Source organism: Oncorhynchus clarkii, chromosome 15 (genome assembly GCF_045791955.1).
Source record: "Oncorhynchus clarkii lewisi isolate Uvic-CL-2024 chromosome 15, UVic_Ocla_1.0, whole genome shotgun sequence".
Taxonomy (NCBI): Eukaryota; Metazoa; Chordata; class Actinopteri; order Salmoniformes; family Salmonidae; genus Oncorhynchus; species Oncorhynchus clarkii.
Window position 1 is genome coordinate 27,944,499 of NC_092161.1, and position 15,597 is coordinate 27,960,095.

The 15,597-nt window shown below is 47.1% G+C and overlaps 1 protein-coding gene across 1 annotated transcript in view; it reads right to left on the bottom strand.

Moving 5' to 3' along the window:
* LOC139367139 (transcriptional activator GLI3-like) overlaps positions 1–15,597 on the bottom strand; it is a 136,322-nt gene that overhangs the window by 85,909 nt on the left and 34,816 nt on the right. The window contains exon 3 of the mRNA XM_071105209.1: positions 1–218. This exon is cut by the window's left edge and continues 40 nt beyond it. Coding sequence (XP_070961310.1) covers positions 1–218 — 218 coding nt within the window. The remainder of the gene's footprint in view (positions 219–15,597) is intronic.

Genomic DNA, 15,597 nt, shown 5'->3' on the forward strand with positions numbered 1-15,597 from the left:
GAACAGCGTGCCGCGGTACGGGAGGCCGTGGTCGACCAGGTGGGGCAGCGAGCTGTGCAACTCTTTCTTTACCAACGGTGGGCGCTCTTCTGTGGAGGTGGAGGGCTCTTCACCCAGCTTGCTGCCAGGGGGCCCGGGTGTGGGGGCCTGGGTGCTGATGGCATTGCGCCTCTCACGGTGGTGGTGGTGGTGGTACGGCGTGCCCGAGCTCTCATCCTCTGTAAGGGGACAGGGGGGAGAGAGAGGGTAAGGTCCTAACTTATTGAGGGTACATACACCATAATTGATCCCTGTACATTTAAAGCTACTGTACAGAGCCTTCAAGTCTGCTGAAGTCTTCTCAACCTGTTCTGAATGCCTTTGGTGGTGGAGGGTAGTAGTTTCACAGTCAGCAGAATTAGAACAGATGAATTACGGAGGCTGCCGTCAAGGAGAATTTCTTTACCTCTCAGAGTCAATACACACACACAAATTAGATAATTTGGCATACTCCTATGAGGGGCAGGGGATTTGTTTTGTACACATGCAACCAACCAAGTATGCACAGTGGGTCTTCCTTGCAAATCCACGCTGGTTTGGTCTCCATATAAGCCAGCTGAACGTGTGAGTTCTCAAGCAGAAGACAAGCTAAAGCCAATAGGACTCAAGGAGAAGACAGCTCAAGCCAATAGGACTCAAGCAGAAGACAGCTCAAGCCAATAGGACTCAAGCAGAAGACAGATCAAGCCAATAGGACTCATCTCTGGTGCTCTCACCAACTAAACGAACCCCCTGCATCACAGCCACATTCAGGAGGAGTGATTCCCAAGTCGGATCTTAAAGTCAGCCTCGTCTGTTCCTTTTATAAAATAAATGGATTCCCATGGAGAAGGCAACCGGGTCTTTCCGCCTGCATTCCAAACTGCCCATTAAGCGGCCTCATGGTATCACCCCCCCACCCCCCACCCCCCTTTCTCCACACCCCCTCTCTGCCAGAGTAATCTCTTTCTCTCTATACGTCTCTCTCCAGGTGAAGGAGAGAAACTAAGCGGAGAGATGGAAAGACGGAAAGGAGAGTCCCCCTGAGAAGCTATCCCTGGTGTGCTGGGTTAGTGGGGATGAAAGTGAAGAGAGTTCAAGGGCTGAGCTGCTTTGGAAAGAATGTACCTTTGACCTGTCCACTGACCCTGGCCTTCATGGGGTCACATGGTCCCTGACCTGGTGAGTGCTACTGTACAGACTAGTTCTGAGTAGTCCCTGAAGAGAGCATACTCTGGGCGCTCTTCATGTAACACTAACTCCTACACACTTGAATAGTGTCCAAGAAATGATGAATGTTGAGGTTCATTGTAAATAAAAGGAGATTATTCCTATCATCTGTACCTGAGTATGATTATGATCAATTATTACATTTTAACATGCTTAGGTTCATGTTTTGTATGATCTTTAGTTTTACACTGGCTCATCAAAGGTTTTACACTGGCTCATCTAAAGTTTTACACTGGCTCATCTAAAGTTTTACACTGGCTCTAGTCGAATGCGCTACAGAACTATTGCAGAACCTGTTTGATTCAGTCACATACAATTCTGTCTTCCTAAATGCCTCAAATCCACCCTATTCCTCCATCCTGATCCAGAGAGTCCACTGAGTTTGGCCTTATCTTGACTGAGCAACAGATCCACTTCAATGGAGGCTGCTGGGAAATCTCCTCTGGTCCAGCCCTGGTTCCTGGTTGATTCGGTGCCCCCTGTTGCTCTCTCTTTTTTAACGTCTCACTGAGGGCCCTGACAGAGTGCCGCGGTGCCAAAGCCAAAGGTTCTGTAGCATTTACCAGCCTAACGCTGTAAGGCCCCCCTATGAACTGGAGGCGATGGAGAACTGCAGCCCTCCAAAAGCCAATTGAGTGCAGAGGAGAGGGCTAGATTAAAGAGCGCTACCCCGAGTCGGAGAGAGATGGGTCGAGAGGAGAGTGAAGGAGAGAGAGAACGAGAGACCCCCTCGCACTCTCCCACGTCCATTACCTGTGTAAGGGCCCAGCCATGCAGCCCGACTGGTGCCTCAGCGCTCGGGAGTAGCAAATTCCACGAGACTTAACACAGAACTGACAAACCAGCAAGAGAGCAGAGGCTCATGCTCTCCTCCACAGGAAATTATAGTGTCAGTTATGATATAAGTATTTAATCCTATACTGCACAGCCCCTGATCTTATTAAGGGAATAATGGCACTTATGCTGTTAAAGCTGGATTAATAGGGTCTGCTCTTGCAAAGCGCAATATTAACATAAAGGGATTTCAGACTCGGGGTTCATCTTCTCGCATGGATTGGATTTGAGGAAGAAAGTGGGGACTGTAAACTGTGCTGGGAGCAACTAGAGCAAAGGACAGGGTTATGCTGCTGAGAGGAGTTTGGGTCTGCATGTACTGAATACTGATCCAGCGAACACAGAGTTGAGGCCCGGGAATAATATCTTATGGTAGACCAGGAGATGTTTCTAATTCTAATTTTTGGTCTAGTTTATTTATGTATTTGCTGCATAGACTTGACATACACAATGTGCTTGTAGCAATAATGTTTGAACATTTGGAAGTGAAGTCAAACTCCCACAAGCCCATGCAGCTAACACCGTCTATGAACTCTTTCTGGAGACAAAATATTTAGGTAATTATTCCCAAAGATATTATTACACTACGTTCCTGTGTCTCTCTTTGGCTTCTTCCCCTTTTCCCCATTTGGGTGGGTGTCTTTCTTTCTTTCTTTCCCTCCCTCCCTCCCCCTCCCTCTCTCTTCCCTCTCAGTGAACTCTAGCCCTACTCACTTATGTCTCGGAGAGGTCAAGCAGCTAATATTTAAATCAAACTATTGTCACTCCAACATTCCTCTCCCCTCCACGTCACCATGGTGAACTGTCATTCTGCCATATACCACCTTAAATGGGTTCATTATTTCAGTGTATACCACCTTAAATGGGTTCATTATTTCAGTGTATACTACCTTAAATGGGTTCATTATTTCAGTGTATACCACCTTAAATAGGTTCATTATTTCAGTGTATACCACCTTAAATGGATTCATTATTTCAGTGTATACTACCTTAAATGGGTTCATTATTGCAGTGTATACCACCTTAAATGGCTTCATTATTTCAGTGTATACCACCTTTAAATAGGTTCATTATTTCAGTGTATACCACCTTAAATGGATTCATTATTTCAGTGTATACTACCTTAAATGGGTTCATTATTGCAGTGTATACCACCTTAAATGGCTTCATTATTTCAGTGTATACCACCTTAAATAGGTTCATTATTTCAGTGTATACCACCTTAAATGGATTCATTATTTCAGTGTATACTACCTTAAATAGGTTCATTATTTCAGTGTATACCACCTTAAATGGGTTCATTATTTCAGTGTATACCACCTTAAATGGGTTCATTATTTCAGTGTGTACTACCTTAAATGGGTTCATTATTTCAGTGAATACCACCTGTAATGAGTCATTATTTCAATGTATACCACCTTTAATGGGTTCATTATTTCAGTGCATACTACCTAAAATGGGTTCATTATTGCAGTGTATAGCACTTTAAAAGGTTAAACAAATACTGGGCAGCAGAAGGTCAAGAACTAAAACTTGAATGGTGAGACTGAAATAGGAGGGATCCCCCAAGGCTCAGTCCTATCCCCATTTCTATTTTTTATCCCGGTCATATGTCATCCAACCTAAACGGCTGGAAAACTTGGTTATATTTTACTTGACTATACTTGAACCCTCTTGAGCTTCATAGGTGCAGTTTACTGATAATGATTATAATATGTATTTTTTGGTCTAATGTATGTCCAATGGTGTTTCATAGTGTATTGCATTGGATAGCTGGAGGCTTTATAGTCAGTGTTCTCATCCATTGTGGCTGTGCAGCGTACTCTGCCTCTGATGTGGAGGACTCAGGTGTCTGCAAACACTTTGAAAAGCCTGAACTTCAGGAGCACCTCTCCAACCCTGAACACCATCAGCCTCAAACAGACCCTCTTGGCTTTTTCTCTTTCTTCCCTCTCTCATTTTTCATTCCTCTTTTATTCCCTCCCTTTTTCCCATGGTTGCCCCCATCCCGTCCTCCTCTCCTCCACCGGTTCACAAGTCCATTCACCCACAACACAAAGCAGGAGGCCGGTCCTCGGTGGACCAAGGGGAAGCATGCCTCACACACGAAAAAGGAAAAAAAAGACCTATCCAGGACTCTCTATGGTGATTGAATTTCTTAACATCTTTTCAAAAACTGCTTAAATGCCTGCAGGCGAGAGGAAGAAACAAGCTAATGGTGGATGGGGAGCACTGAACAAATTTCAGAGCCCTTTCCTGCTCGCGTTTGAGGTTGAAAGCGAGCTCCTGCCTTTCAAGTTTCAAAGTCCTCCTTCCTCCCGCAGTGTCACTGAAGGATTTGAAAAGAAGGTAATTGTGCTCACTGCAGTCCTGATCAGAGTGCACGCCCGGCTCTAGTATTTCAGGAGTTCTCTGCCACTATAATGGAGCCTATGCTCTCTCCATCCTCTCTCCCTGGCATTCTCTCTCCTTTCCTCCTCTCTTCTCTCCTATCCATCACTCTCTAGTGACTCTCTCTCTCTCTCTATCCCACCATATCTTTTTCCCCCTCTCTCTCATTCTATCTCACTTCCTCTCAGTGTCTCTTTCTTTCTCACTCTCTATCTCTCACTCTCTATCTCTCTTTCTCGCCCAGCCAGCCGCTCATTAAGTCCTAATGCCCAGGTTTCTCCCCTTTTTATGTTGGGGCCTTCCATTGTAAAAGGATTCTCTGGATACCTTCAGAGAAAGCCCTCATCCCTGAGCAGGGGAGGAGAGGGCCTTTAATGGAAGGGGGGAAAGGAGGAGGGAACGAATACAACAAATGACAAAATGAAAATATAAAAGAGATAATGAGGAATGGAGTGGAGCCAATTCCTTAGAGGAGGGGGAAAGAGAACGAGAGAGAGAGAGAGAGAGAGAGATAGATAGAGAGAGTTGGGCCCTGGGACAAGGGAGCTGAAGTTAAGGGTGCCTGGCTGATTCAAAGTAATGAGAGGGAGCGAAGACAAAAAGCCTCTGCTTCGGAGGGAGTTGGTGTTTCTCAAAGGCAGCCGTTGTGTAGAACAAGGGTCGGAGTGCCAATCTGCTCCTGCCTCTCAGACATTTGATTTGGTACTCTACAGCCAGCACCATGTAGGAGTCTCCGCTGCCTTAAGCTACTACATGTGTTTCAGTCAGAGGAACACAAAGGGGCATTTTCATCAGTCTCGCACATTCTACCCCCGAACTGGCTTTGTTGTGCGAAACCTTTACCATCGAGGAGGTGTCGTTTGCCTCTGAACAAACGCCAGCGACACAACAACCATTCTCCTCCACCTGCGAACATTTGCAAGCCGTGTTGTCTGTGGCACGGTGATGGGGGTTTGGCTGAGGAACCCGACAAAGGGGGGAAAAGATGAGAAGAGGAGTGGAGGAAAACACAAAACACTTCTTCAAAGCTCCTCTCCTCCTGTGCGATAATCTCTCTTTCCGTCTTCTTTCTTTCTCTTGCAAATCAACTCCCGCGAAAAAAGACTGAAGACTGCCCAATTAACAATGAGAGGGAGGCAAACATTTCAGCGGCTGGCTAGAGTTTAATAAGAGCGTAGCAGCTACCTCTCCAAGCGGCTTAGGAAGAGCTCGCTGTACATGGCACCTGCGCTATAGAGAGAGGGAATCACTCACGATTAGCAGCGCAGGCTGAAAGAAGAGACAGAGAGAGAACCTTCAAACTCCACCAAGAGGAGGAATCGCAAACACAACAAGAGAAGAGAACGGGGAAGATTAGTGCAATTGTGTGGGGTATTTTTCCCGATCAACTTTTTGGCTGCCGGTCCCATAGGATGCAGGTTTTGCCAGAATGTTTTCTTTTAACCCCCGCTGAGGGAGCTTCAGTGGTATCTCCCACAACAGAGTTCAGTTGTGTATTGTGTTGAAGGTGACTGAGTCTTAATGGAGCTTCTCCCAACGTCTGTTTACAGTGACATGGGAGACGTGTCAAGAGACTCTTCGTAGAACGCCACGACGCGGGCACAACATCTCAGAGGATCCTGCGTGCTTAACCTCACACCTGTAGCATCTTGGACAGTCAACTATTGGCCATCTTCCCATTTATCAATCACCAACGCAATAGCTGTGGAATTACATGATTTGGATCATATTTATTTTCAGGATAACAAGCGAGAAAAGGAGACCGTCACCAATCTATAAAATGTAAATAAAAAAGCACTAAAAAGTTAGCTGTGGCGCAACACGCCTGAATTCACTGTCAGTAACTTTCCGCCCTTGTCTTATTTCCCCTCTGCAGAGTGGTCCCATAGTGGTGCATTATGTAAATACAGCTGCTGTGAGTGATGCTTAGAGTAATTGCAGTGAGAAGCGGTGGGCAGGTCGGGAAGATTCCTGATTTCCCCCCACACACCGACTACTGCTCTCCTCGATAATCATCTAGGCTAATTTCGACGGCTCCCACGTCTCAATTTGGCTCGGCGGCACACCGCCCCCTCCCCTCGGCATCCCCAGACCCCATCTCCCCGGCCCGGAGTCCTACACCCCTCACTCCGCCGCTGGGGCTCTGCTGGGACCCTACCAGGGGCCCCTGGCTCTCAGTCCCAGCCCATAGCCTAGAGGGGAGAGGAATCAAAAGAAATCTAGGCTTCTTCGCCCCTTCCCGTGTCTCTCTGCTCTCCCTGCTCACCTCAAATCAGCCTCACAGCAGGGCCTTGCCTCACCCCCACTCCAATCCCTACTGACTACCTTTCATACATCAGGGGCCGGATGCAAGCCATCCGTAGGGCCAGAACCACTCTCTACAACCCCCCCCAGGCTATTTCATCAGGAGCACATTGTGAAGGAGAAGAGCTACACTGGCCAAAAAGAACAGTGATGAGTTGGGGCCATGCCTTTTTGAATTTTTAAGAATTTCACTCAAAGGGCACCTTGACTCATATACTCTTCTAAGAATCAAACAGAGGAGATGCATTTGCTCAGTGCTCGAAACCACAAACGCAATAACGAAGTCTGACCAGCATTGACATGGCTTCATATTCAACTAACAAGGTCGTCAGCATCCGACAACCTTGTCTGTTATCGTTATTGACCTCCAGTCTTCCACCACAATATAATATGACTGTGATACCGTACAGCTATGACAGAAGTGTGACTGGACTGGACGGGCTGGACGGGCTGGACAGGCTGCTAACTGGGTCTGTTAGGGTAGAGGGTGGATTCAGGCATGGCTCCCAGCCCACCAGGCCGGACTAGGCCAGCTTTCCACTGGGCCGGAGCATTGGAATCCCACTTCTGACGCCACTGTGATCCGGACGGGGCCTGTGGCACTCAGATTAGGAGGCGCTCGCCAAGAGAACATGGACACCCAGCCAAAGCAAGGAGGTGGGGAAGTGCCAACCAACAGTTAGAGCGAAATAAAAAATAGTTATGGTGAATTAGGTCCAACTGTCACTGTGGTGAATTCTCACCTAACAATACAGAATTATTAAAAGACATAATACATTTATCTCACTATAGTTTCTACAAACTTTATGAAGAGTTTTTTTCATGGCTGCCTCTCAGAGCTGCTTTTCTAACACATTGCGATGGATGGTGTGTGTGTGTGTGTGTGTGTCTGAATACATGCGAGGAGATCAGACAGAGCAGGCTCCATTAAGACAGTTAGCCAGTGCTTACTAGTCAGAGGGATAATTAGACACTTCAAAGGCACCTGCCCGCTGCCGTCCCAGAGGGGGATAGAATCGCCCGCATCCTCCCTCCCCCTCCACCCCCTGCCCCATTTAAAAGCATGTTAACTCCTATCTGAGGCTAGCAGGCTAATTTAACTTTTGACATTTGATATCTGAGGAATGAGAGGGATCAGCCGTTTAGCTGGAACCGGATTACCTCCCTCATCCCCCCCCCCTCCCCTTCGGTCCTCTGCTGCCCTCCTCCCCTACATCCAACCCCCCCCCCTCTCTCTCTCTCTGTGTCAGGCCGAGTGGATGGTGGATTCATTAATTTGCCCGCTGCTAAGCAGTTTATCAATGACTGGTAAATGTCTCAGGCTCTGAGTGGAACATCCATCGCTTGGTTCTTCTCCCTGTCCCTCTCCCCAGCTCAGTGGCCATGGTGATTAGGGTTCTTCTGATGTTAAATCCAATGTATGGATCAGTCCACTGCCCTGGCCGGTACTCACTTAGTTAGCTGTTGATCTATTCTGGCTGTAACTACCTGCTTAACAGCTCAACCAACAGTGTAGAGGTCGAATCAAAGTGTTTGAAGTAGATTCAGAAATTTCCACAGAGACATGGCGGTTTTGTAATAGTTTCCAGTAGCCATTTTTTGCGCTTTCAGGCATAATTTTGCGAAATGAAAATAAATTCTACACACAAATGACCTCTCACCCCCAGTAACCATTCCAGGGAACCAATCAGATGCGAGCTTCGCTGACCTCTGACCTGCCATGTGGAGGAGAGGTGTTAAGAGTTCATTCGAGGCTGTAACCTCTCATTGGTTGTGGTCTTGACGCTCTCTGTTCAATGTCTACATTACAGGTTGAATCAGGGGCTTTGTGCGAGTGTGACGGATTTGGGTTAAACGCACAACATGCCCGAGCGCCTTTGATGCGGCAGCTGTTAACGCTTACCATTTCTCGCCCGCCGCATTCAGACATACGGGCTCTTTTTACAGGGAGAGCATGAGAATCAGAATTCCAAACTACATGCCAAACGTCATAAAAATAACACGACCAAACAGATTTCTGTACCGCTTGCCCAAAGCCATAAAAACAACCCAACCCGGCAATCAGGGGCTCTGAACACTCTGAACACATCCAGTCACCTGATGTCAGAAAGAAGAAAACGGAAGAAATAAAACCCGCTTCAAGGTAAATCGACATTCTCTACCTTGACACGATAATCATTTGAAAGTCATCAGTTGATTTACCATGCCATTTTTCCTCACTTTTCCTGACAGCTCAAGACTTGGCTTCTTTCCGTCAAAGTCTCCGCGTCGACAAATCACAGGCAACAATGAATCCTTTTACAAAGGTATCAGTCTTCATTTTACTCCACACAGCCCTCATTATAGAGCAGATTTGGGTAACTTCTACCACCAACTCCAGGTCATTTTCCCCTCCTGTGATCTAGGGGTCATTCCATGTCATTTCAGCAAGTCATGACACCCACCACCTCAGATGGTTCTGAACTTGTTTCTGTAGATGGAAATGGAGAAATTAAGCTAATTGATTGCACCTGAATTGACCATTTTAATTTATAGGATACTGGAGTAGCTAACATCCGATTTGGAACAAACTTTTTTGTAACAGTGTGTAAGACATCCAAAGAAATGGTTTTCGCACTTCATATGGATTTTGGATGCAATCAATTAGCTTAAACTCAAATTATATTTCAACAAAATAATGTTGCAGGAATGCTATTCTCATCTGTTTCAAACAACATAAACTATTTCAGAATAATCTGAAGTGGTGGGTGTCGAGTTCCTCTTTCTTCAGCTTTTTGAGGTGGAACAACCCCTAGGAGGGAGTGACCACTCCGTAAACAGCACGTAATTCAGCCCCCCAAAACACCTAGGTGAAGCGCGGACCCCATCATTACACTGTCACAGGCAGCCATAGAAGCCTTAGAGATTAAAGGATCAGACTCAACCACAGTCTGGAGCTGAGGAGAGGTGGGAGGCGGAGAAGGTGGCTAGAGGGAAAAAAGCACAATCTTTCTCCCTATGATTAGATAGCTAACTTAGTCAAAGCCAGGCCACCATGCTAGAGACGGAGAATGAGAGAGATGTTTCTTTGTAAAGCTTCGACAATTACTAAATGCTGTAAGGTTTGTCTTGGAAGCTCGCTCCCGCAAATATCTAAAACTGATGGAGTCACACACAATAGTAGGTAAACAAGACTATTCTAATCAGAGAGAGAGAGAGAGAGAGAGAGAGAGAGAGAGAGAGAGAGAGAGAGAGAGAGAGAGAGAGAGAGAGAGAGAGAGAGAGAGAGAGAGAGAGAGAGAGAGAGAGAGAGAGAGAGAGAGAGAGAGAGAGAGATATGAAAGAAAGAGAGAGATATGAAAGAGTTATTAGAGTGCTGAGAGGAGAAGGGAGAGGTTAAGGTCCGTCAACCTCAATGACTATCCCTCCTTTCTCAGATTTGTCTTCTACTTCTCTGTCACTTTCTTATCACCACTTTGTTCTATCACTCTCTCCCCGTTCTCCCTAAAACGTTCCTCTCTCCACGTCACACTCATTCTCAATGTCCCACTGTCCTTTCTCTCCCTCCCTCCCACTCTTTCTGGGAGTATTGCCTCCTGTTGCTGTCCCTTCTCAGTAATGAGGTTTACTCTTCTGTGACCTATCCTTTCACTCCGGCCTGTGGAATCCTCCTCCTCCTTGCCATCGCCCCAGAGATGTTTCTGCCATCAAACTCCCCTCATCTTTAATCAACCTATTAAATTCCCATTAATCCCAACATTCCACACACACAGCTGGGATGACCGACCGACACATTGCACTTCTCAATTTTTTTCCCCTAAGGAAAACAGCTTTGTCTTAAGCTCTGTTATGGTTTACATGATCATGACTTGAACACAGAGAGGGAATAATCAGTGTAACATGGTGGAAAAGGACTATTGGGATGTTTGGACGTACATGTGCTTTACATAATGGACCAACACTCATTAGGCTAGATGGTTTTGAAACTTTTGCAAACTGTACATACTGTCCTATACGTATTGTATTGTACACCCCTAGATATTTTCTCCCCCATCCCATCTCCTTCCTCTCTTCCAACCCTCCTTCTCTCCATCCCCTCTTCCCTCTCCACCTCCTTTCTCCCCCCTCTCCCTCCTCCCTCCCCCTCTCCTCCGTCCTTCTCTCTCTGGGACTGTAGGGTTGAGGCAGCCCTATGCCGTAGCCCCATACTGAGCTGGTCTAGAGCCAGACCAGAACAAAGAACCCATTGAGCCAGCGGTGCTGCCAGGGCTGGGAAAACGTGGTCCATCTCTCTTCGCTTCCTCTACTCCGGTCTGACAGCACCACAGATGAAGTCATGAGGTCACCAAACAGTTAATAAGCAGAGGAGGCCCATCCTCCTTCAGCTGCCCCCGGAGTGTGTGTGTGTGTGCGCGCGCGTGCGCCCTTATGGAAAAACCACATGAATTTCACGTGATCACATGTGATGTCATGTGATCACATGTGATGTCATCTGTTCACATGTGATCTTATTTGAAGTTAATGTGATAACATGTGAAAACATGATCTGATGTGAAATAAATGTGACAACATGGGTATGCAAAAAATTCAACATGTGACACCATGAAACTACACGCGACAACATATTGAATGTTTTTCAGGTGAAAGTGCTAAATTGATTTACAAATATTTGCAATACAAATTCCACATGTGAATCTGCAATTCATATGTGAGGTGAAAACATGTTGTTCTCCGAACATGTAAACAGGTGGGGTTAACATGTGAACTCTACAGTATATGGAATAGTGTGAACATATGGCCTCACGTGTCTCTTTTGTTTTACAATGTGAACATTTCAGCTCAACATGTGCACATCCTTATGTGATCACACGTGGAAATCCACATGGGAAACTTCATGTGAAATATCATCACATGTGAAGTGTTCCCCAAAAAATGTGCATTTTTTTTGTCACACGTGAAATCATGTGGTTTTTCCATAAGGATGTGTGTATCTGTCAGTGTAATTACTTGCATGTGCGTGCGTAATTACGCATGCATGTGTGAATTCATGACTGTGTGCTTTACTGTACACACCATGGTACTGTACTGTAGATAATATTAAATCATCTATTAACTTCCGACACCTAATAATATTTAATTCCAGATTGTGTTCAATTACTCTGTAAAGGTCATTGTTAAAACGTAATGCCATCTAGTGACAGTTGCTCCAGTAGTTTCCTGCTTGACTCCAGTGATGTCCCCCTTTCTCTCTGTCTGACATGAGACACGTCTCCCCTGGACTGGAGCTGTCGCTGCGAGGCCCAAACTCTCAACATCATTAGGCTCACAGCTTCAGGTGAGACACAGAGAGAGCGAGAGCGAGAGAGAGAGAGAGAGAGAGAGAGAGAGAGAGAAAGAGGACAGAAAAGTAGCCCTCAGATACAATCTCTGTGTGTGTGTGTGTGTGTGTGTGTGTGTGTGTGTGTGTGTGTGTGTGTGTGTGTGTGTGTGCCTGTGTGTGCCTGTGTGCGCGCTTGCATGCTTGCTCCCATTACAGCATATTTATCTCAATAACATTGAATAGGCACGGCCCTTTAACATGCCTTTAGAGGGCCGTTCAGTTGTCAGTGGCCCGGGGCATTGGATTGGCTTGTGTTAGGACCGAGGGGGAGGAGATGGTAAGAGACAGCTATGGCATTGATTAACATGAGAAGGGCCTTGCTCAAGTTCAAACTGCCCGCCCCTCTGCTGTAAGCAACAGCCGTGAGTTCAGTCCTCCCAGACAGTCAGACGTTTCTTCTTCTCTTTTCCAACCCCCCTGTCTTCGCTACACATCTGAGTCCAATTCTCCGCGTGCCCTCCTTTTTTGAAAATCACTCCCTCACCTCCTCTCTCCATTCCTCTCCTTCCTGGGTTCCACCGCCTTCCAACAGGCACATCCAAAGCTTGAAACAACCTGAGCGTGGAGCTCGTTCCAACATGGATGTCGTTACTTGGTATTTCTTGGAACTGGCTGCCAATGGCGGCAGTTGTCTTCACACTTGAAAAGCTGAGCTATTTACGAGGGCCCTGGGAGGGTGCGCACACAGCCGACGAGAGAGTGGGAAGAAAAAGACGCTTCTCAACCTCCTCTGCTTCTAATCAATCACCAGAAATCACTGCCATGGTTTTACTTTCTTTGATCCTGGCTCCTTTTTCGCACTGCGAGGGGAGAGAGTGGGGGCGGAGAGGGGGAGGGAGAGGAGGAGAGGGGGAGACGGGGGAGGCAGAGGGTCGGGGAGGTCAGAGGGGAGAGATTACAGGGTTTAGGGTGCAAACTAGCACATGGTGCCCTCTTCCCTCCCCCTCTACCCTTCAAACCTGAAACCTAAGATCACGTCTTGATTCATTTTCATGCATCTTGATCCGGGGTAAATGGACAAGTTTTACATACAGATGTTTTTGAAAACAAATGCCAACTTATACACACATATGCACTCAATCATACATATACCAGCACACACTCTGGACAACAGACAAGTCATTCACAGACACTAAAACACTGTCTCACCAAAGTTCACATGCAGCATAACACACCCTCTCCCTGAAACACAAGACTTTTAATTTTTTGTAAATTTATTTAACCTTTATTTAAATAGGCAAGCCTATTTACAATGATGGCCTAACCCGGCCAAACCCTAACCCGTACGACGCTGGGCCAATTGTGCGCCGCCCTATGGGACTCCCAATCACGGCCGATTGTGATACAGCCTGGAATCGAACCAGGGTCTGTAGTGATGCCTCTAGCACTGAGATGCAGTGCCTTAGACCGCTGTGCCATATTAAATGGTTCACACACACACACACACACTCACATACACTCACACACACACACACACACACACTAGTTACTGTCTCTCTCCAAGCCTCACATCCCCCTCTATCGCTCTCATCCAGCAGAGGTAAGCAGGCGCGAGCGAGGGAACAAGAAAAAGAATGAGAGAAAAGAACGAAAGAGTGAAGAGGGACACGGACCAATACATTCTGCTGGCAGGGTCAGGACACTCCTGCTTTGTTCCTCTCTGTAGGAGGGAGGTCACTGATGCCTACCGACAAATGGACACAGTGGCAGAATAATACTGTTTTCCTACTTTACTACTTTATGTCTTTACGAGGCCCCTGACTGTCTTTCCGTCCGCCGGCCCGTCTGTCTGTCTCGCTCTCTAAACTACACAGACAGGTCTAGGTAGAAAGTTGTTCTTAACAACAGGTCTAGGATCAGATTACCCTACTTCCTTTCCCAAACCATAACCGTTGAAGGGACAGAATATCTGATCCAGTGTCAGTAGTTAGGGGGAGACTGCTATCCACCTCCTCCGACCTCCTGCACAGACAGGCCAGGCTGATCCCCCTCTGTGAGTATTGAGGATGTTCTTTGGTTAAGGTTCATGCTCCTGACCTTGTTGACCCCTGATTTCATAGGCCTTCACGGCTTTCACCATTTCACTAAAAAGGACCCCAGGAGCTCCATGGACAGTATTTTAAAGGTTCATACAAACTATATTATACTGCACTATAATACTACCGGCTGAATTAATAAAATGACCAATACCAAATGTGTTTGCTTCCACTCCCTTTTCGGTAGACATATGAAAGAAGGTGACCCATATTAAACGACTTCACTACATGATGCCAGCACCAGAATCTTGAGAAACACCAAGCCCCAGCAAACACTCCTGCCAGATCCCCGCAAGACAGTGGGCATAAGAGAGGTGGGCAAAACACCTCCACCTCCCCCTAACCCCTGAGGGCCAGAGAGAGAGAGAGAGAAAGTATCGCGATTCAGATTCTGCATGCTACAGTTGAGTACTGCTAAAGGCAGTGCGAGAGGCTATGTGGAAGCAGTGGAGTTTCTTCCCAGTCCGGAGGGTGGATGGATGCTGGATGGATCAGTGTGATTCCTCCACTGTGGGTCCTCCAGGCAGGCATGCAGGCAGGGGGAGGTCAGGCCTCAACCCATTGAGGTTGTTGGGCAGGGCCTGGGCTAGCTAAGGGCCCCTCCGCCCTGACGAGCAGCGGGGCCGCCCTAATCCTGCGCCTCAGGCCCCCGTGAGGCGTCCCTGCCAAAGCCCGTCGCCCCGTTGCTGCAGGAAATTGCCTTCAGTGCAGAGGTCCATGAAACGGCTGACTCACCAGTGGAGTCCACAGCATACTGCACAACTGTGTGTGTGTGTGTGTGTGTGTGTGTGTGTGTGTATAGGGCCACATTGACTTTCTGTTCATATCTCTGTATCTAACAACCGCTCTCACTCTTACCATCGTATTGTATCATTATACTGTTTATCTCAAACACTGTGAACGTGAATAACGTAAAGTGGTCATTCCTTCTGTGTGTGTGTGTGCGCACATGCGTTTGTGTGTGCGTGCATGTGTTTGTCTGTGTGTGTGTGCGCACATGCGTGTGTTTGTCTGTGTCTGTGTGTGTGTGTGTGTGTGTGTGTGTGTGTGTGTGTGTGTGTGACTCAGACAGAGCCTAGAAGCCGCCTTTCGTCCGAGGCATGGGGTGGGTTTGTCAGAGGGGGTCTCTCTCGCCTCCTCCATTGTGCTGTTTGTCCCTTATCCCTCCATCAGGCCTCTATCAGACCCCCTCTCATTAACCCCCGGCTGGCTGGCTGGCTGAGAGAGTGCGAGGAGGGACCCACCTCCCTGCTTTTTACCACAGGAGCCACATGGTCCTCACTACACCACTATACATACATGTATACAGCCCACACTTGCACACTCACAGACAAATCTACTATTACCACAAGCAGAGTACAAGTCTACGAGCATAATTCATGCAATCGCAGCCCCAAACATAGACATACTGTAAATCAACAATAT